Source organism: Osmia lignaria, chromosome 1 (assembly GCF_051020975.1).
Source record: "Osmia lignaria lignaria isolate PbOS001 chromosome 1, iyOsmLign1, whole genome shotgun sequence".
Classification (NCBI taxonomy): Eukaryota; Metazoa; Arthropoda; class Insecta; order Hymenoptera; family Megachilidae; genus Osmia; species Osmia lignaria.
The window spans coordinates 13,262,501-13,282,576 of record NC_135032.1 but is presented as its reverse complement, the minus strand read 5'-3'; the positions used below and the strand labels follow the sequence as shown (position 1 = coordinate 13,282,576).

General features: G+C 40.1%; 1 protein-coding gene across 9 annotated transcripts in view; it reads right to left on the bottom strand.

Moving 5' to 3' along the window:
• Positions 1-567: 567 nt before the first annotated feature.
• sif (guanine nucleotide exchange factor still life) overlaps positions 568-20,076 on the bottom strand; it is a 22,009-nt gene continuing 2,500 nt past the window's right edge. The window contains exons 2-31 of one of the 9 annotated variants that reach the window (XM_034328194.2): positions 18,823-19,564; positions 17,060-17,244; positions 16,877-16,995; positions 16,400-16,607; positions 15,941-16,191; positions 15,284-15,857; positions 14,105-14,458; positions 13,936-13,992; positions 13,586-13,862; positions 13,146-13,373; positions 12,774-12,906; positions 8,220-8,365; positions 7,849-8,116; positions 7,636-7,779; positions 7,381-7,563; positions 6,839-7,093; positions 6,599-6,769; positions 6,326-6,512; positions 5,720-5,986; positions 5,375-5,655; positions 5,107-5,301; positions 4,932-5,040; positions 4,590-4,769; positions 4,413-4,531; positions 4,151-4,327; positions 3,875-4,062; positions 3,030-3,439; positions 2,740-2,961; positions 2,371-2,436; positions 568-1,887 (exon numbers count right to left, since the gene is read on the bottom strand). In XM_034328194.2, the coding sequence (XP_034184085.2) occupies positions 1,850-1,887; positions 2,371-2,436; positions 2,740-2,961; positions 3,030-3,439; positions 3,875-4,062; positions 4,151-4,327; positions 4,413-4,531; positions 4,590-4,769; positions 4,932-5,040; positions 5,107-5,301; positions 5,375-5,655; positions 5,720-5,986; positions 6,326-6,512; positions 6,599-6,769; positions 6,839-7,093; positions 7,381-7,563; positions 7,636-7,779; positions 7,849-8,116; positions 8,220-8,365; positions 12,774-12,906; positions 13,146-13,373; positions 13,586-13,862; positions 13,936-13,992; positions 14,105-14,458; positions 15,284-15,857; positions 15,941-16,191; positions 16,400-16,607; positions 16,877-16,995; positions 17,060-17,244; positions 18,823-18,989 (6,159 nt within the window). In that variant the 5' untranslated portion in view covers positions 18,990-19,564 and the 3' untranslated portion in view covers positions 568-1,849. Of the gene's footprint in view, positions 2,437-2,739; positions 2,962-3,029; positions 3,440-3,874; positions 4,063-4,150; positions 4,328-4,412; positions 4,532-4,589; positions 4,770-4,931; positions 5,041-5,106; positions 5,302-5,374; positions 5,656-5,719; positions 5,987-6,325; positions 6,513-6,598; positions 7,094-7,380; positions 7,564-7,635; positions 7,780-7,848; positions 8,117-8,219; positions 8,366-8,426; positions 8,830-8,915; positions 12,020-12,773; positions 12,907-13,145; positions 13,374-13,585; positions 13,863-13,935; positions 13,993-14,104; positions 14,459-15,283; positions 15,858-15,940; positions 16,192-16,399; positions 16,608-16,876; positions 16,996-17,059; positions 17,245-18,822; positions 19,565-20,076 lie in introns of those variants that run through there. The other 8 variants (XM_076690699.1, XM_076690713.1, XM_076690677.1 and 5 more) reach the window with 8 other exon arrangements.

Below are 20,076 nucleotides of genomic sequence, written 5' to 3'. Positions count from 1 at the left end.
TGTATTTACTTATATTAGTGATCGTTAACAATGCGATATTCGAATCGAGAAGATATCCCGCTTAATTCCCGCTGTATTAGATACTCGCAATCAAAACGATATTCCACACGAACACTCGTCTCACCGCTCCCATTTTCTCTAACGTCACGATACGAAACGGTTGCATTTTCTTCTTTCCTCTTCATTTTTCTTCGCTTCGTCCTCCACCTTCTCCCCTTACTTTTTTCGCTTCTCATCGTTATCATTATCGTCATCGTCATTGTCATTGTCATCATCGTTGTCGCTACATGTACGATGGATACAATCGATTCCGCCACGCTTTAGGGCTCGAACATTCTGATCACTAGTTGCATTTTGAACAACGTTAAAAATAAAATTTCCTATAACGACGAGAATATTCGGGTCCGAAAGGCGATTAACGCAGCGAACATGTGGAAGATCGTATCTATGCATCTCTATTACTCTCTGTTACCACGTATACAGAGATACGCACACATCCACGCGTCTACATATTATGGTATAGAACGATTCGTCAACATCGTAACTATTCATGCATGTACGCACGCATATAACTTTTTTTTTTTTTTTTTTTTTTTAAATAAACTATCTTATTTAATTATATAATTATTTAATTATTTAATTATTTAATTATTTAATTATTTAATTATTTAATTAGACTCTTATATTATCGCTAAGTTTAATCGTAACGTCGCGTCGTCGTTCCATTTTTCGACACGTTATATGTATGCCTTCTGTTGATTTCTCGCTGATAATAATAACGATATTTTAATTGGAATATAACGAGATGGAGTATAACGACAACGAGATGGTCTTGGTAATAACAATTACGTAAATGACAAAGATGTCAGAAAGAAGATGACAAGAATGATGACGATAGTAATAACGATAATAACGATAATAACAACACCAGCGGACAATCACGGGAATAATTAACCACGATGGTAACAATAAAGACGATAATGAAAATAATAGGAAATAACAATAGTTTGACAATCAGAGCAATGATATAATAGATATATCAGGGACTGTGAATACTGACGGTAGAAGACTGCCGATGATATTGAACGATCGTGACGATGATGGTAATAACGACGACGGCGACAATAATGACATTACTGATAATATCAATGTTACATTATGTACAGAGTTTATTAGGTTTTATCATCGCATTGCCGTCCACGCAGAAAAAAGAAGAAAAGGCCAAGAAAAAGTAACGTTGAATTAGAAAAATTGAGAGAAAAAAAAAAAAAAAAAGAAGGAAAAGAGTTAACTTTTTGATGAATTTTTAAGCAACGTGATTCCATACAATTCGAATGAATCTAGTACGAATATTACGTAATAGTAGATATTAGGAATAACAATAACAACAACAACAGTAACAACATCAACAACAACAACAACAATACTGATGGTAATAATAATAATAATAATAATCATAATAATCATAATAATCATAATAATAATAATAATAATAATAATAATAAGAGTAACTGGTAGGCATAAAAAGTAGAATGACGGTCCGTCGCGTCGGAAATGTTTCATCGATGTTCCATACTCTTACAGTTACAAACGAATCGTTATTTCTTGTTATAGATAGTTACTACAATAGTTGAACGAGCAGACCCCGACTTGGCGATCGTTAATATTACGGTGCTACAGCCACGTTGTACCGCCGCGCTGCCTGTCTATTCGTTTCGTACAGTACCTATATATGTATTTTCAGACACAAGGAAAATATCATTCTTTCGATTCTCTCCTTTGTTCAATATCATTCAGTAGCAATGATAGAAACGTTCTCTCTCTTTCTCTTCGTCGAAACTGTTTCCCATTAAAAGCAAAGTTCTTTTTCTTCTTCGAATTTCTCTCCTGTTAAACAATTGAATCGCCCGTTGTACATACAAAGCAGGGATGATAATTGTAGTAATGATGATGATGATGATGATGATGATGATGACGACGACGATCATGTTGATCAATGATGATGAGAATGATGATGAGAATGATGATGAGAATGATGAGAATGATGAGAATGATGAGGATGATAATGGGTGCCACGTTTGTTATCGTAGCTTTTGGAAGACGAAACGAGTGAGAACGAGAGTAGTACAAGGATGGAAACACAGCGTTAAAACGTTCCGCGTGGGCGGCAAGCGCGCTGGTCTTTTACACGGTAATCGAATAGTTGCTTGGTTTATTTCACCATTTTTAAACTTAACTCGATTAACATCTATTTAACTTAAACATGGTTATTACAGTTAGATTGTTGAGCACAATTATTGATTTCTATCAGAGACTTTCGGGAGGCGCTATGGGACGACGTTATGTCTCCAAACTCGCTGGCCGACTTACCCTTACGCGGCAATGTTGTTGACTCTCCTAAGGAAGGTAGTTCCCGTGGTTTCCAAATTGGCGAACCTTCGACACAACAGAATAGAATAATCATATATCACGCGGGACACTTTATCTATCTATTCTATCTTTTCCTATTTTTTCTATTCTTTATGATACGTATGCAGATATGTAGATTGATTGATTATTAGTTTGAATAGTGAAATCATCTGAAAAGCTACAACTATTTGAAATTCGAGTTGCCAACGGTAGATAATCCACAAGTGTATAAAGGTAAAGCGTGAAATGTTAAAGCAGACCTATTCGAAAAAAGTAGCCTGAATAGAACGGAACGCGGAAAGATAAAAGAAGAAGGAGATTTCTTCTTACCAAGTTCTTTCACGGTAATTGGTTGATAATTTTCCGGTTGATGGGAAGATTGGATCAATCTGGCTTGACTACCGGTACTTCCTGCTGAAATTGTTGAAGTGGTGCTCAAAGTCAAATGATTCGGAGTGCGACCCAAGTTCGCCTTCTTCTCACCTAAAAAAGCTTGCGAGTCTTCTTCGCCTTCGGACTTTGTTCCTGAATCCATTTCAACTTTTACTTCTCCTATGTTTCGGACAATAAACAAGTTACGATTCAGGTAAGTTTCAGCTAAGTTTCAGGCAACGTCTTACCGGATGTGTCGCTTATGGTTTTGCTCCTGGAACGAAACACGGTTTGCTGCTGATTCACCGTGTTCGATTCCTCCACATCCTTATCTTCGGAACTTTCCGGCTCCATCGTCTGTTTCGATTGACTATATTTTCGTTTCACGTTATGCGAAGTCGGTAGTAATTGCGGTTTTACCGTTTTCTTCGATAAACTTCCGGTACCCGTGCCAGCACCGTTCCCACCACCATTATTCTGTCCTTGACTCGTTGTCTGTTTTTCAAATTTCTCCACGTGGCCGGTTGACATTCGCGGTGAAATAGTCATTGGTGGTTGGCTTAAATTCTGTCTGGTCGATGGTATGCTCATGTTTCGTACCGATTCTCGAATAATTTGACGAATCGTTCTCAAAAATGCGTTTCGAAATTCTGTAGTGCTGGAGGCAAAAGAAGAAGGAAAAAAAGAAAAAGAAAATAGAAAAACAGGCAAAAGAATTACAAATATGTACAATTTTCACTTTGTCATTTAACAAAGAATTTCTGATAAGATGCGTTTACATTCAAATAGTTTGATTTCGAACAAACCCCTGTCTTTCGAAGCTTCGTGTTAGGTGTCAAGTGTTGAAATGTTTTCATGTGCTCCTATTAAATGATTAGTGTCTTTATAATGTACCTGACAAGCGATGTGGCATCGACTTAACGTAGGCAAACTCGTCGAACAAATGCATTTTAATTATTAAAAGGCAAGAGATAACGTGTGTGTTTAAATCGAACTGTTACAGATTGTTACAGTGAACGGACGATTATCGGTTACAGAACAAAAGGGAAAAGGGAAAAGGGAAAAGGAAAAGAAGAAGAAGAAAAAGTATTACCTGTTGGAAAGCACGTACACTTTCTCTGATCTCCTTTGTAATTGACTTCGTAAATGAATCAACTCCCACAAAAAATGTGATTCCATATCTTTGGCTGAACTAGCTCTAACTTGTACTTCTGTCACGGGAATCAGCACTTGGTAGCGAATTATTTCGACTTCGCTGGAATTTGCTTTGGTCGAAACTCCCTAATCGATGTATATCGTACGTTAAATGCATAAATGAGTATACCACTAATTTAGACAACACCAAGACGAAAGAACGTATGAAACTTACCATAAGCTTCTTCTTTTGCCTTAGTCTCTCCTTGCACAGAAACACTACCGCCGATTTGAAAACAAAACACATTGCGTGCAATTCCAAGCCTTTCTTGATTTTACCGAGAAAATCGGAAATATTCAGCCAGTCGACGCCTCCGTAATATAACAAATCTCCTGGACTTAAATCGATCGGCTGTCGAAATACACGACAGTAGTCAATTCAAGTATGTTAGGTAATGAATGAAATAAAAATGAGAATGAAAAAAAGGTTTACTCACCTGTTTACAAGATTTTTGATGTTGTCTGAATAAGTGATCGAAAATAGCTCCGTATTCCTCGTGAATTCTTTGCATCTCGTTTATGTGTTCTGCCACTTTTTCCATACCCTTGAAAGCCTCTATAATAGAATGATATTATTAATAAGTCCAGATCGTTTCAAATCTAATGTACATTACCGATCAAGTGTTGATGTTCCTCGCTTCGCTCGTCGGTCAGATTTCGTAGCTGTTGCAAAAGCAAAGGATACTTGACTATCCTTTGAATAGGTTTTATCAAGTACGACTCCAACGTCGACGAGTGTTGTTGCCTTGGATTTCTAGCTTGCAGGAACTCTTGTAAAGCTTGATTTCCTTCGTCTGCAATAACAGAGGCAAGACAAAGCAGCGAAATGAAGCAGGGAATGAATCGGAGGAATCAGGGTAAAAGAAAAAGAAAAAGACGAAAGCTCGAAAGCTCGAAAGCTCGAAAGCTCGAAAGCTCGAAACGAAAACCGAGAGTACGAGATATTTTACACTCACTTGGATGTAAAACTTTTTGCGCTTTAGAGTGACTCGCGCAAAACGAGCTGTACAACTTGAAGTGATTTACGTAGTACAAAAAGGCACTTCCAATGGAAAACAGGACACCCTTTAACAACAAGAATACGGCGTAAACGTTAGAGGCGTGACGAAATATTGAAAAAGAATCATCTACCTTAAATTGACTCGGATGGTCAAAGTTATGAAAATCAGCTTCCATTTCGATCGCGTGATCGAGATTTTGCAGAAATTGTCGTTGAAACGTAATGATCTCTTGAATATTTCCAAATAGTGCGTTTATCTCAGCGTTCGATAGAAAAGTTTCTCGTTTAAGCGGCTCTAGATAATTCTCCAGTAAGTTGTTTAAATTCTGTAAGTATTAGCGGATATAGCAAGACGATACTCGTTCGGTCAAATTGCTCGACGAGTTTTTAAATACCCACCTTTACGTAAGTGCGTTCGGTCTCGACCAATTCTAAAATCACTTTCTTCAGTTTTTCAGCATCGCTTAATTGGCGACTTGGCGTTAACGCTTGGGAATGGGAACTAACAACGCTTCCCGTAGGACTAGATTTTCTAGTCTCACCGGGCGATCGACAGATCCCTGTCACTTGTTCCGCGGTTTTCAATAAATTTTCAATTTCAAACGAATTTGTGCGAGACGTTTGTTTACCATTTTCCAAATGAGCCGTCGACGTACACTCTTGCACGATGCTTTCCTTACCTGCATACAAATCGAAACATAGTGGTTTATCAAAAGATTTTGTCTATACGAGTAGTCAACTTACTCCATCCAGGAGCCGGAACGATTAAACCGGAAATCATTTCCTCGCTTATAACGGGTGGATCGGAAGGTGGAGGTGGACAAACCAAGCTTTCGATTATGTCATCGGTAACCCTCATTATGCCGGTGAGATCCGGTGGTTCGGTTCGAGACGATCGCATCATCATGCAAAGACCAAACTCTTCTTGCAGCACGCTTTCCAAATACATCATGTCTAAATCGCTCACTATAGCACCGTTGATCACCATGATTTCATCGCCTTTAATAATTCCTGAAATATTCAATGAAACAACAATATTTCATTCAAATTGATTAGGTGTACGGTCACATTTAACGATAAGTAGGTAGCATAACTCGTTTGTTCGGCCAGTAGAGAGTAAAATACAGAAAATCAATGTTTTTCAATGCCATTCAATGGCTGATTCTCTAGGACGTAGATAAAAAAAAACCGTCCTTGTGTTTCCTCGTGGATCTCACCTTTGTTCTTAAATTAGACGAAACAAGGGTAAAGGAGAGAACGATATCTTGGCCTCGACGTATCATAAAATCGATAAAACAACTAAGTAAGAGAAAAGAAAAAGAAAAAGAAAAAGAAAAAGCAAAAGCTTACCGTTTTGCATCGCGACACTTTTATCTTCGACTCTGCTAACGTAACAACATAATTCATCTTGCCGATCAGAATTTTCGATAAGTTCTGCTTCAACGGAAAAGCCCCACATTTGCTCGAGGGTGTTCCTTTGTAATTCTACTTGGTACAAGATTTTTGCGCAAACTTCAACGATTTCGTGCGTATGCAACTGAAACAACATCAGTCGAAATCGAACGATGAAAGGTTACACTTGGATATAACGCGATTTCATTATTTCAGCATTATTTCACTCACGTAGGTGTCAATCAAGTCGGTTCTATGAGGTACGAAATAGTTGTGATCTTCCATGTCTCGTCGTTTTTTCACGCGAACAAAATGTTCCATCGGGTTGAGATTTTTTCGATTGCAAGCGCTTGCAAGGAATTCCTCAACCGTCATAGCGTCCCGCAAAAATACAGAGACCAACTGTAAAGCGAAAAACTGAAAGATTGCTGCATGCGTTCTGATAAATGATGGTAACGAGGACGATGTTACCTGATTTTCCGGTACGCATACTTTTACAGTCTTCTCATCGTCTCTGGAGGAAATTTGAAGGGATCTTCTGCTGGATCCACTATTCGATCTCGATAGCAACGGGGGTCTTCTTTTGGTAGCTCCACGTCCGGCCAGTAAATTATTCAGTAACGAGGGACTGCGAGCGCATATGAAAGCGTGGAAGGAGGAAACCGTAAAGACTCCTAGTTTGTTCAGCGTTTGCTTGGTGGCACGAGATACGTGCGTTAATAAACTCTGCGAAGAAAAGGTAATATCGTTCGAATGAAGGTGCAATTATTTATCATATCGCGACGTAATTATCGACGTCCTTTGTTAATCTAGCGAAAACTGGCTCTCTCGTTAAAGCTCGTCGAAGCTCGTCGAAGCTCGTGGCAACAGTCTATTTGCGGCTTACATTGATCGATATGTGTACCAGCCTTCGTTATAACGTTTATCGTATCTCTAATTAATCAGGTACGTTTAGCGGAAAAATAATTTTCGCGCGTCAATTTCGTACCCTTTAACTTTAGAAAGATACTTACTTTCGGATTAGGTAATTCGCCGCTTTGAAGACTAGCCATGTAGCATCTCAGTCGAAATTGCTCGCAGTGTAATCGCTCTAAATTTTCTTCCCATTTCACAATCTGATTGGTAATTTGTTGCTTCGTCTCCACGTCGGACACAACGGACTGCTGAAGATCCGCCATGTGCTTTAGCTTGTGATCCTAGAGAAGGATGAAAATAAGAAAATAAGAAAATAAGAATAGGAAATAAATGAAGTGTAGCCTTCTATTCACCGATTCGATTGCCTTTTCCAGCCGAAATATCTCTTCTTGCAGCAAATGAAGAGTTCCAGTTTTACCACGGTGACGCGCGAACGCAGCAGCGCACGCCGAGTGTATGCTATTCACCCAATTTTCCAGTTCCACCTGACACGGTGCCTAAAATCCGACAACTCGAACTCGTACTCGTCTTCTATCTATACTACTCGCAAGATTGATTCAACTTACTTGAAACAAGTATGCATCGCCGAACGCTGTACTCAAGCAAAATATGTAATCTCTTTTCGGATGTTCCGGGATCGGTTGCATTATCGCGCCGTCCACTATAATCAAATGCTTTGGCGCCGCTTCCATGGCTCTGCTTTCTTGCGAGTCGCACGGATAGAAGAGAAGCGTAGTCCCCTTTAAACAAACCCAATAACCTTTCCAGCCTCTTTTCCTGGCTAATTCGATCTGCTGCTTCTTCCTCAGTAGCCATTTCTTCACGCTCAGAAATCTAGGATAACGCGGCTCGTTAAACTTCCCTATCTAATCGTAATATGTAATGTAATATAAAGACGAGAAATTGTCTCGTCTCGTCTCGTCTCGTCTCGTCTCACCCAGCCTTTCGAACTGCCCCTGTGCAATTAAACGAAGCTGCAGCCGTGCCAGTCTGCTTTCCCCGGTAGGGTGAGTTTATCACACTCTCACCATCGTCATCGTCACTGACAGCGGTAGTTAGCGACATTCTGTCGTCGTCCGACATCTGTAACATTTCATTATTTAATATCTTTTTCTTTTCCATAATCGATAAGCTTTCGTCTTACCATAGAACCATAATCGACGGGACCGAACATTTTCGATATGTACAGAGGACGTAAATGCAACACTGATTTTCAAAGGGAGCAAGGTAAAGTAAACGCGGATGCAACGAAAGGATGACGCGTGTGTGTGTCGGAACCTATCGAGACGCGAGGAAAAAGTGAGAGCACAACGGGGACAACGTTATATGCATACAAGAGAGAAAGAACGAGCCTGTAAGAGGGGGTTGCTGATGGTTAAATGCAGTAGAGGGAAGGAAAGGATGGAGGGAGGATATAATTAACGAGCGTAAAAAATTAATCTTGTAACTGTAAAAATCTTGTAAATGTACAAATATATGGAGGATAAGGGTGAGGGTAAGGGTAACGATAACGGTAACGATAACGGTAACGATAACGGTAACGATAACGGTAACGATAACGGAGGAACAAATTGGTGGTACAAACAAGAAGATCGATGGAAAAAGACTGTTTACGCGAGACTCGTGTCTCTACCTTTTTAGTAGTGTAACTCGTCATACCGCGGAGCTTGTCGCGTATTCCTCTAAGACTTTCACCAGCCCAAAAACTTACAACTTTTTTTAGAAAGTCGGCGTTGCAAGCATCCGCTGTGATGTGCGGGTGGTAATGACAATAGCAAGCCTCCTTTAGGAGCTTCATGTTCTTCTTGGCGGTACCATTGATCTTGAACATGATCTCCCTACGAGCAACGTCCAGCCCGTCGATGTAACGCTGGGCCCAGGCGTTCAAAGCACTGTCAACGATCCTCAGCAACTTGAAATAATAACCGTCGCCGAGGCCAAAGTTCACTTTTTCCCGAACGTTCTTGCAATTGAACCAATACAATTTTCTCGTCTCATTGATACATATCGCACTGATCGTATGCCTTTTGCAAAGACAAAAATACTTTTTACAACGTTTTCTGCGCAACGTTTTCAAGTCTGTACAACTGCTGCTCAAATTCAACAAACTCAGGCTACTATCGGTGCACTTGGTCGACCATCTTGGTTCTACCATTATTCGTCGAGTTACGTCGTCGAGCCAAACGAAAAGAGTCGAAATTTTAGACTCTAGAAAGAGGAATATCTCGAAGCAAAGCGGCAAACGCTTCGAATAATATACAATTTACAATCAAGTTTTCAACTTGATCGGCTTCTTTTATAATTATTATTATTATTATTAATTATTATTATTACTATTATTATTATTATTGTCTTTCGACGATCCAAGAGTGGACAATTTCAAATACGATAAGAAGGATTTCAACCGAATGATCCTCAGGTGTAACAGGTGTGCGTTCTCGCTCATTTCCTCCTGAATCTCTCCAACTATTTAAAGCTGTTTGTCGCGATGCTCGTAAATTCGAGCGATCTGTTTGACAAAGGTAACAGCCAATGGTTCCAATTCTTTCGTAAGCAGACGAAAAAGACCGATCATGAACGTACACACGAAATAGAAGAAACAAAGCCGGCCAGCTCTCAGCATAGTTTTTTTCCATCGATGCTAAATCACTGCTTCGACAGCTTTTACAGCCATGAGAATCAGCCAACGATCGCTCTCATCGATTCTTCTTGCTATTGTTGTTGTTGTTGTTGTTTTTGTTTTTGTTTTTGATTTTACCGTTTGATAACCGTATAGAAGAAACGAGAAAAAGAGAAAAGGAGAATAAGAAGAAGGAGGAGGAGGTGGTGGAGGTGGAGGTGAAGGTGGAGGTGGAGGTGGAGGTGGAGGAAAAAGAGAAGAAACGGATCTCTTTGACCACTCAGGTGGTATCTTATCAACTATCATTCTCATTACTGTGCTACGTAGGAGAAAACAGCATCGCTGGACAAATACCGTTTCCAATTATTTCTACGTGTTTAATCTCTACTTAAGGCAAATCCTTTTTGCACTATTTCGATCGCCTAAAATCACCTTCCTCCGAACGGTTCTTTCGCATCAATTAGAAATAATTAGAAATAATTTCTTTCTTGTAATCAACTATTTAACGCGATTCAGATGTATGCCGCTAATCTTTCGAATCTTTCGAATCTTTTGAACGATTCGTAAAATTTCTTTAAAAATCCCATGTACCAGTCCCTCTTCAGTCTCTCCTTAGGGAGCGAAGCTTTTATACACAGTAGTGTATAGCCTATATTTCGCGCGTTAAAAGTAAATATATAGAATATTTCTGCGATACGCGCATGTACAAACGAACTCTCCGTATAAAAATATGTTACTTTTCTCGATATCGCGTTTTCTCCAATTTTCTTACGTCTTTATTTTCTTATATGTATACGTCGTATACGTGTACGTCTACGTGTACGTCTACGTGGATTCGCATTCGAATATTTATACTTGTCGTTTCTTTCTCGTTACGCACACCACTGGCATCTCTCGTAATTTCTTCAGGTTTATTCTTCTCTCAAGTTGAAAATCATTTTTCTCCTTTACGTTTTCCTACGTCTCTTATAGTATTCCTTTACTTTTGTACTTTGATAAGAATTTGCACGGACTAGACATGTTTCTCCGTTTCTTAGAAACTCCGTTTCATATTATTTTCAGCTCTTTCGTTGCCCCACTCGTTTAACGTTGCTAAGCGAAATATAGAGCGAAGGAATGATACTATTTAGTAGATACGCTTCATCAGGTACGAAATCAGCCGTATACGATAATACGTATAAATGTTTAAAATTAATTAAACGATTTCCTGGTTGATTTTCTGGTAGGTAGAGTTGTTGTGCAACGTGGAAATCATGTTGACGCGAACCCGCGCGTCTTCGACAAGTTTAACAGCCGATTCTTCTCATCCCTCCGAGATTAGCACACGAGCATCGATCCAGATGTAGGATCTCGATAAAATTCTAAACCGAGATTAGAATTAGTTTAATATGCAGGAGAAAGAAACTTTCCGCGTGTATTTGTCGTCCCGTGACCACATTTTTCCCCGTCCATCGCGAAACGCGAATCATCTGAAGACGGTAGGTCTTGATAGGTCCGATCGTTGTACGATCCGTTCACGATCCGTTCACGATCCGTTCACGATCCGTTCACGATCCGTTCCCGATACGTGGGTTAACGACGAACGTAACGTAGCCACAAGTAACGGATAACGAGCAACGTACGAGCACCTACGCGATTAGAGAAATCGAATCCGATTTCTGAAAAAAAACAATAATTATTCGTCCAAGCTCGCGAGGATCGTCGAGCTGTGTGTGTGTTGTTGACTTTCCGCGAACAAACGGTGTAAATTTCTAAGTAGATCGCAACCACGGAGGTGCGTCGTTGCTCCAGACTGGTGCGCTGCTGGAGAACAGGGAAGCGGAGCTGCTACCGCGAGGGGAATCAATACCACGGTCCTTGTGGAGAGCGAAAGGGGGTCGGGATAGCAGCAGCCGGTAGTGGTAGTAGTAGGGAAAGGAAAGGTTGCCGCGGGGGGATGGCAAGAGGCTGGAATCGAGGTTGGAATGGGAAAACGGGTGACGATACCAGAACACTGGTGGTGGAAGCATACTGCTGCTGGTGGGGTTGAATCGCATGGAGGGAGATAAATGGGGTTGATGCCGATGCATGCCACCGCGCCGTTGCTCAAACTTTTACCCAGCAAAAGGAAAAGCAACATTTCGAAAGCGGCCACCTACAAAAAGGGTGTTGGAAGGGTGTCGCGACGAGACGCGACGCGACGCGATCCCCAATCGAGCGCAACCAATTCCGCTACCGTGTGTCAACAACGTATTCGACGCGTTCGAGTTAACCCTTTCGTTTGAAACGGTTCCAGCGTAAATTCGCTTACACTCGAATCAAAGAAAAACCTTATTTTTATTCTACATATTATATGAAACGAAGGAAAAATATCCGTTAATGTTCTTCGACTGAATATTATTATACCTATACATCGGCGCATCGATAACACTGAATAGGGTGAATGCAGTTGGCGCATGCACCTGTTGACGATGAAAACTCTATCGGTGGCGCGGCTTTTTACATCCTAATGTTACTTGTGCGCACGATTTATCGATATTCTCTTGCTATGTATATTTATACGTTTTCAAAGATGCAGAAAACACGTTGAAATCGCCAGGAAGCCGGAAAAAAGGGGGAAAAAATACCCCTAGTGGTACTAGTGGTACTAGTGGTACTAGTGGTATTAGAGTGTTTTTGCAAAAATCGCGTAGACAAAGTTGAAAAGATGGCTGATGAGTATCAATGTTCGGTACAAGTACTTATACCCGGGAAATTCGAGGGTGGAATCTTAATTGCATACATATGTATATTGTACGAGTCCAAGTACAATACATAGTACGTAGTACGTGTAGATACACATACTAGACTGAATTGGTCGATAAGGTCAACAGCTGTTTAGACACGACTCACCTCCGAAGACGTCAAGTAGCATAGTCTCGAGTCTGTACTCTCCAGAGAAGCTTGTTGAACGATTCCGTATCTACCACCATCTCTATCGGACATGTAATCCGATCTCACGCTGTCTTGTCTATCGAAAGTGCCCCTGAAAGACACACGTTAAGAAAGAAATATTACGCTATAGGTATGTGGAGAATTGCAACTTGTTAAGTGCAAAATAGCAAACAACTTTTTTTTTCCATCACTTTTTTCCATCTGATCCGACACAATCTGTAGATCGAAATCGAAATCGAAATCGAAATCGAAATCGAAATCTAAAGATAGTCACCTATTTATCGTTTACGAGTTCCTTAACGTGGATAGCTCATCTACGGAAATCCGTACCTTTGTTCCAGAGAATCGGTTCGGTTGGATTTGTATCCGCTATCGTTTAGGCTGCCTTCGTGTCTCAACGATGGCAAAGAATCCCACGGAGATTCACGTTTATGTCCAGAGTAACTGGGATTCATTGAACTGGAAGCACCAGAACCGAGAGTCGAACTACCCGACTGCCATCCATCGGAATGTCGAAACCACTGGGCGCGTGCCGATTCTCCGATACAGCTTGCGCATCTTAAAAGCCCAGTACGTACTCGCATTACTATCTTACTTACGAGTATCTATCTTTTCTTCTCTTTTTCCTCTACCACACATTTCTTCCGCGACAAATAACTTTGTACTTTTCAAGTAAAACACGATAAAATATATTGTACAGATTACACGGTATAGCTACTACGGTTAGAAATTTTCATTAAAAGCATAAAAATTGTTAAACAGGTACATACCTGGAATTATAATCACTGAGATATCCACGATCTCGATCGATGTCTCTTTCTCTTTCTCTGTCTCTATCTCTGTCCCGGTCTCTGTCTCTGTCTCTGTCTCTGTCTCTGTCTCTATCCCTATCCCTATCCCTGTCCCTGTCTCTATCTCTCTCCCTTCTTTCTCGTATTATTTCGTTCCGATCGCTGTAATAACCATCTCTACTGTCTTTACTGTTTTGCCTTTCGTTGCAATAGCGATAGGACAACGGTAAAGTGGACGATTTATTGGAAACAGAGCCTGGAAAGAAAGCATAAAGATCGGTGAAACGATATACTCTTGGAAATGGTTGAAAAACTTGAATCAGACTTACGCCTTCGCGAAACATGAGGTGTGCGTTGAACGTTTAACGGTATATTCTCTGCGAATTCTGCAACATCGACGTTACGTACGATTACTCTTGTTTATTTGTAAACGACCAAGAAATAAGAAATAAAAAATAAAAAATAAAAGTAAATGGGGTAAGCGAAGCTTAAACTTACCCAGATTTTCCATACTTTGCGTGAGTAATGCTTCAAAGGTACGCAAACTGTAACTCTCGGCGTCCATACCCTGAGCCAACGTGTTTCTTAGGTGCATCTCGTATTCAAGAAGAAGTCTACTGGTAGGACTGCCAGGCGTTGAAACCGATTGCATGCCTTGTTGTTGATATGTCTGGCCAGCGTTACAACGACGCGAATTGCAGTGAGTCGGTTGTTCCATGTCCGAATTACCATTCGACGAACTTGGCGTAGTGGCGTAACACTGATTATCGAAAATCACATTATCCGACGGCGGCGACATGTCACCCGTGCACCGATTACGTTCCGAATCTAAATAGGTCCTGCCCCTGCCGCCTACGACATAGTAACAGGTGGTGCTTCATGCGGCTAGCGAAAACGTAGCATCAAACAACACGTTCAGCTGTTTAGCTGTTCAGCTATTCAGATCGAATAGAATCGTTACTTTATTACGTCTTCGGAATGGTTCAACAATGTGTTGACATGCGCCATGCACCCCTGTTAATCAACTACGCACCCTATCGCTCTAATTATAGAGTTTAATACCTTTCCTCTCCTCCTCCTCCTCCTCCTCCTTCTTCTTTTTCTTCTTCTTCTTCTTCTTCATCATCATTCATCATCATCATCATCATCATCATCACCATCACCATCATCATCACCACCATCATCATCATCATCATCATCATCATCATCATCATCATCATCTTCCTCCTCTTCTGTTTTTTCTTTAATTTTTAATTTTTTAACGCGCACGAATTTTACTGAAGAAAATAAAACTGTTTGCGAAAACGCGTTCGACTTGGAACAGGGTCGTATTTGAAACAGGGATGCTTACGTATGTCCATACACGTTTCATTTGTTACCGTAACCATTCAATTATTCTACTTTCTCGCGTGTCTCGTTTAAACAAGTTAGTACGCGAGCGTATTATAATCTACAAATCATTATTTTATATTAAATTAACATTTTTGATCTCGTAAACTCTGATAAATTATTATTCTTAACGTATCCATCGGAATAAAAGGAAAAGGAGAAGAAAGAAAAAGAAAAAGAAAAAGAAATATAGAATCTCTAATAGCTATAATAACCGTAATATCTAGCATTATGTTCATTTTTCGGTGTTAAAGACATTCATTTGAATATATATATATATATATATACCAGCATTTTGACGTCCCATGTCGTGCACGCTCCTAGAAACCTGGAATTTGTTGGTATACGGCGGAGCTCGATACGGATGCGCGTAGTTTTCGTTATCAGTCTCTTGCATCATGTACTTCTGATTGTTATTGCTCGGATGATAATGATAACTGTGGTGACTATGCCTCTTTCTGGTCATCTCGGGCGATGTAACGGGACTCTCGATGCTCGACATAGGTTTCAGCATTCTTTTTAAAGTGTTTGAATCTAAACTGATTCCACCGTTTTGCGCGTTCTCGATCCTCATGTCGTCCGTGCTTTTGCTTTTCGATTTCTTTGCACTCTGATTATTGTTCACTATATTGAAAATGTTACCATTTTGCATCTCCAGATCTGTATAATCGGCTGATTTCGTATGATGTAATTGCTCCTTCCGTAACGACTTGTTTTGTAACGTACCACCGGCTTGGGTACCTTCTGATTTCAACATTTCGCTACCATTTTGTTGAGTCGACGTATCTTGGCTTTGTTTCTGAGACTTTTTCGGCGAGATCGACGACATCGACGACACGCCTTTCTCCTCCGGACTATCGATCTGCAACGTAATCGTGCAAACAACACTTTTCAAACGACACTGTCGATAAATAATAATAATAAATAACGTGCAATAGTAGGTACCTGTGATCCAACGGTGACCGTTTCGATGCCAACATTTGCCGTTTTTCCCGTAGTCTGACACGTTTCGTTTTGCTTGTCTTTTTGTTGTTTCGTCGTTTCGTTAACCTTTCCCGTTTTCCCTGGTGTCGCATTTGCATTATTCACATTGTCGTAAAGAGAGGCGCTCGACGTTGCCGCGGTGATCTTCTCGCGAGCCGGGGTCATCTCCATCTCTGTGGATCGCGCCATAGTTCTTGGAAGAGTCGAAGTACCTGTATACACACCCACGCACAAGCACGCGCGCGCGCACACACACACACACACACACAACAATATAGATCAATCTTAATTGTAACCGAGTGAAATTGCATCCTATTTAATAAATAGGCTTAAACTTAACGCCAGCCAAATAGTCTGGCGACGAGATAACTACCATATACGACGTAGGATATGATTTACGCAGAAATAAATTGATCGTACCGATGAAACTTCGGTATCGAGCTTCTTGATTTCTCAGTCTGGCAAATTGTTCCGGGGTCATACAAGTACACTGAGGCTCCCTGGATCTGCTCGGTGAAGCTGGCGTCGATAGAGGCTTCCTCCGTGTTTTAATCTTCTGTTTGTTTGGTGGTTCGAGCTTCAACGAGTAAGAAGAGGACGCTTTCCTTGAAATCTTGAACGACGGTGACTGTACGAAAAATTAACTAATAACTATAAATTACACAAATTCTAGTCTCGTGCTCGCACACAAGCTTACAGTTTTTGTGCTTACACTTGTTCGACAATAAACGATCCTTTCGAAGAATTCGATAACGGCAAAATAGTCCAAAAAAAATAAAAAATAAAAAATAAAAAATAAAAAATAAAAAGAAAGGCGGTTATCACAAAGTTTCGCAAATATTTTTTAACTAAAACAGAACGGTAAGAATGAAAAAAGAATTTCTGTTGTAAACTTACGCAACACTCTCTGAATTGTTTGGCATCTATCGGAGAAGTGAAATTCAACCCCCAGGTATCGTTAGTCATTGTGTCTTTCCAGTAAACAAAACACTCGGATGCTTGGCCGATACGTGTTCCTTAAACAAGAGAAAAATACAAGATAAAACGAATGGACAAATGGGGATAATGGGATCATCTCACCTGGTTGAACCAATCGCACGTCTAAAATTTTGTCCACCTGACTGTTGTACGCGGTAATATGGAAAATGCATTCCGGCGAATCTTGGATGCAGGTGATATTTACAGGAACTAAATCTTCAGAGACCTGCTGCCACTTGACGGTTCCTGCACCGCTCGCACTCACATGGAACACTTCCGCCCACAGCCTACAAAACTTTTCTTGCTGAATCGTCCGTGTCGATACCAACAATGTTTCTTACGTCGAAACATCGAACAGGTTAACAATACTAGAAGAAAAATCAACAAAACCAACAAACAAACAAACAAACAAACAAACAAACAAACAAAACAAACAAAAAGAGAGAAAATGTTTGAAACACTGCCGTTGTAACGTTCGTCGATAATATGTTCTGTTCGACTCTCGATAAGAACGTTGCGTCGCGACGCGTATAATAAAAATCGTTTGCAACATTTTCAACGTTCATGATTTTTCTTCAAACACCATATTTCTTTGTTCCGCGACTAAAACAGCTTGACAATTACAGGTGATTAAAGGGATAAAAAGGACTAATCGCTGTTGCTCGGTAGAAACGATACCCATTTACACACCGTGTTACAAGAGAAAAATTTCTACACTTTTCTCACGTCTGTTTTTCTCGATAACAAGAAGAAGAAGAAGAAGAAGAAGAGAGAAAAAAAAAAGATAACTTGGCAAAAAAGAGGAAAAATTGCAACTTGAAGTACTCGTCATATTTTGATCGATACGCAAGAGAGAGAGAGAGAGAGAGAGAGAGAGAGAGAGAGAAACGTGTTTCCTGTGCTTTTGTTGTATAGCCAAATGGAGACCTCAGGATCGCACACATAAGTACTTTCAACAACTTTTCCTATTTACTTTGTGCAAGTTACATAAAAATTAATATGCTAATAGTCATTGACTATTTCAGCAAGACAGCGTTATGAAATCTAAACTTATAAATTTAAACGACGAACGATACGACAGACGTACGAAAGAAAATCAGGAATAGATAAAAAAGTAGGATACACTTGTATCAGAGAAATCAAAGTCAGAATAGAGAGAAAGGAAGAGAAAGTGATTCGATTAAACGCATATTTGGGGATGTAAATACGATTACGTGTGCGTGTCTCTGTATATTCGAAAGAGACAAAAAAGAAAAATAAAAGGTGAAGAAAGCAGAAGAAGAAGAAGTAAAAGACTAACAAGAAAACAAAAACTAATTGTTGAGAAGAGGAATAACGATAGAAAAAAAAAAAAAAAAAAAAAAAAAAGAGAAAATGCGAACGGAAATTAACAAATGGATGAAAGAAGAGAACGGATTTAAAAAAAGCGAGCAAGCAAGAGAGCAAGAAACTCGGGTAGAACAATTTCATTTGAGAACACCAATCTACATATGGAAGTAAGGACATGAATGAATGTAACCGCGTAATAGTACGTATCCTAAGTAAGATGTAATAAGATAGAATACGCGAGATATCAATTAAGAAATAAGAAATAAGAAATAAGAAATAAGAAATATTATGTATCAGAGAAATCGGAGATAAAGAAAGAGAAATTTTTGGAATAAATATTTGGAAAACAAGCATTGTAAGATTAATTATAATATTTTCTAACAGCGATGAGAGGATTTACGTTCTACCTGAGAAACTCTGCGTGCGATAATAATGCGTTCAACGAAAATGTTTAGGAAAAAATAGAGAGTGAGAATGGAGCCGAATGGAATGGTGGAATGGTTGAACGATTGAATGGTATGGTATGGTATGCGCACCTCTTCCTTTCTCTTAAGCTTCCGCACCTGAGCAAGTGGCCAGTGTCACCCCTGCGACCTCCGCTGCCGCCCATTACGCCCTTAGCCCCAGCTTGCCATGGAGAATCTTCGTAACGATACGCTTTTTTGATAAGAGGAGCACAACTGCAAGATAACTTATTGCCCATTCTATTGTCCTTACGATCTTGTATCGCGTTTCACTTCTTCTTCCTCTTCCTCTTCTTCTTCTTCCTCCTCCCCCTCCCCCTCCTCCACCCCCTCCCCCTCCTTCACCTCTTTTTTTCCTGCCACCCTTCTCTTTCTCCTGTTTAATCAAACACTTTCACCTTTCTTTCCACCGATCGCCTTGCTCGTGTCAATTATTTTTCCTCTACGTTGTATCGGTTGTGCGCGTTTCTACTTCAGTTTCTCCTTCCTAACTCCTCTTATTTTCCTCCCTTTTCCCTCTTTTCTTCGTTTCCCGTAATTATCACGATGCTCATCGATCTTTATCCAAACATCTAGATTCTAGATGTTGTAAATTCACTTTGATTGGCTCGTCTGTCGACTTTTGGCACCGTTTCTATCAGTCACCGATCTAACCTATCACTCCACCAATTTTCTGCTCTCCTTCTATTCTGGGAAGCACTATGTAACAGGGATAATACCCCGGTGATATAAGAGAGGATGCAGGAGAAAGTATCTTTATTGTCACATCATTGCAGCCGTTCGGAAGGTCATCAGCTTGTCCCTGACATGATCGCTGAAAATAAAACGATTACGTGTTATTACATAGTCTACAAGTCTACAAGAAATTTCTTCTCAAAGAATACACAACACACAGTAACGAAGAAGGGAAAGAAACGTTAAACAATTACAAGCTGTTTCCTGTTTTCTTATGTTATAGGTACATTTGTTATCTTGCTCGGACAAGCAACAGAAAATGGAATATCGGAACACATTATTCGGATAATTGCAAAGAAATACATCTAATAATTGTAGCGAGATCAATGAAGCGAAAACCGATAATAATAGGGGTGGCGTCGTCGCTGCATCTAGAATCTAGGGTTACTGAACCGATATACCGACTTTTCACCTATACATAAATACATATATTTATCATATAAAATAAGATAATGTATAAAACAATATTTCATTCTCTCGACGCGACGCGGCCGCGTCGCATTACGTTGCATTACGTTGCATTGCGTTGCGTTGCGTCGTCGCGTCGCGTCGCGTCGCGTCGTTTCATCTCCTCGTAAACAAAACATATGG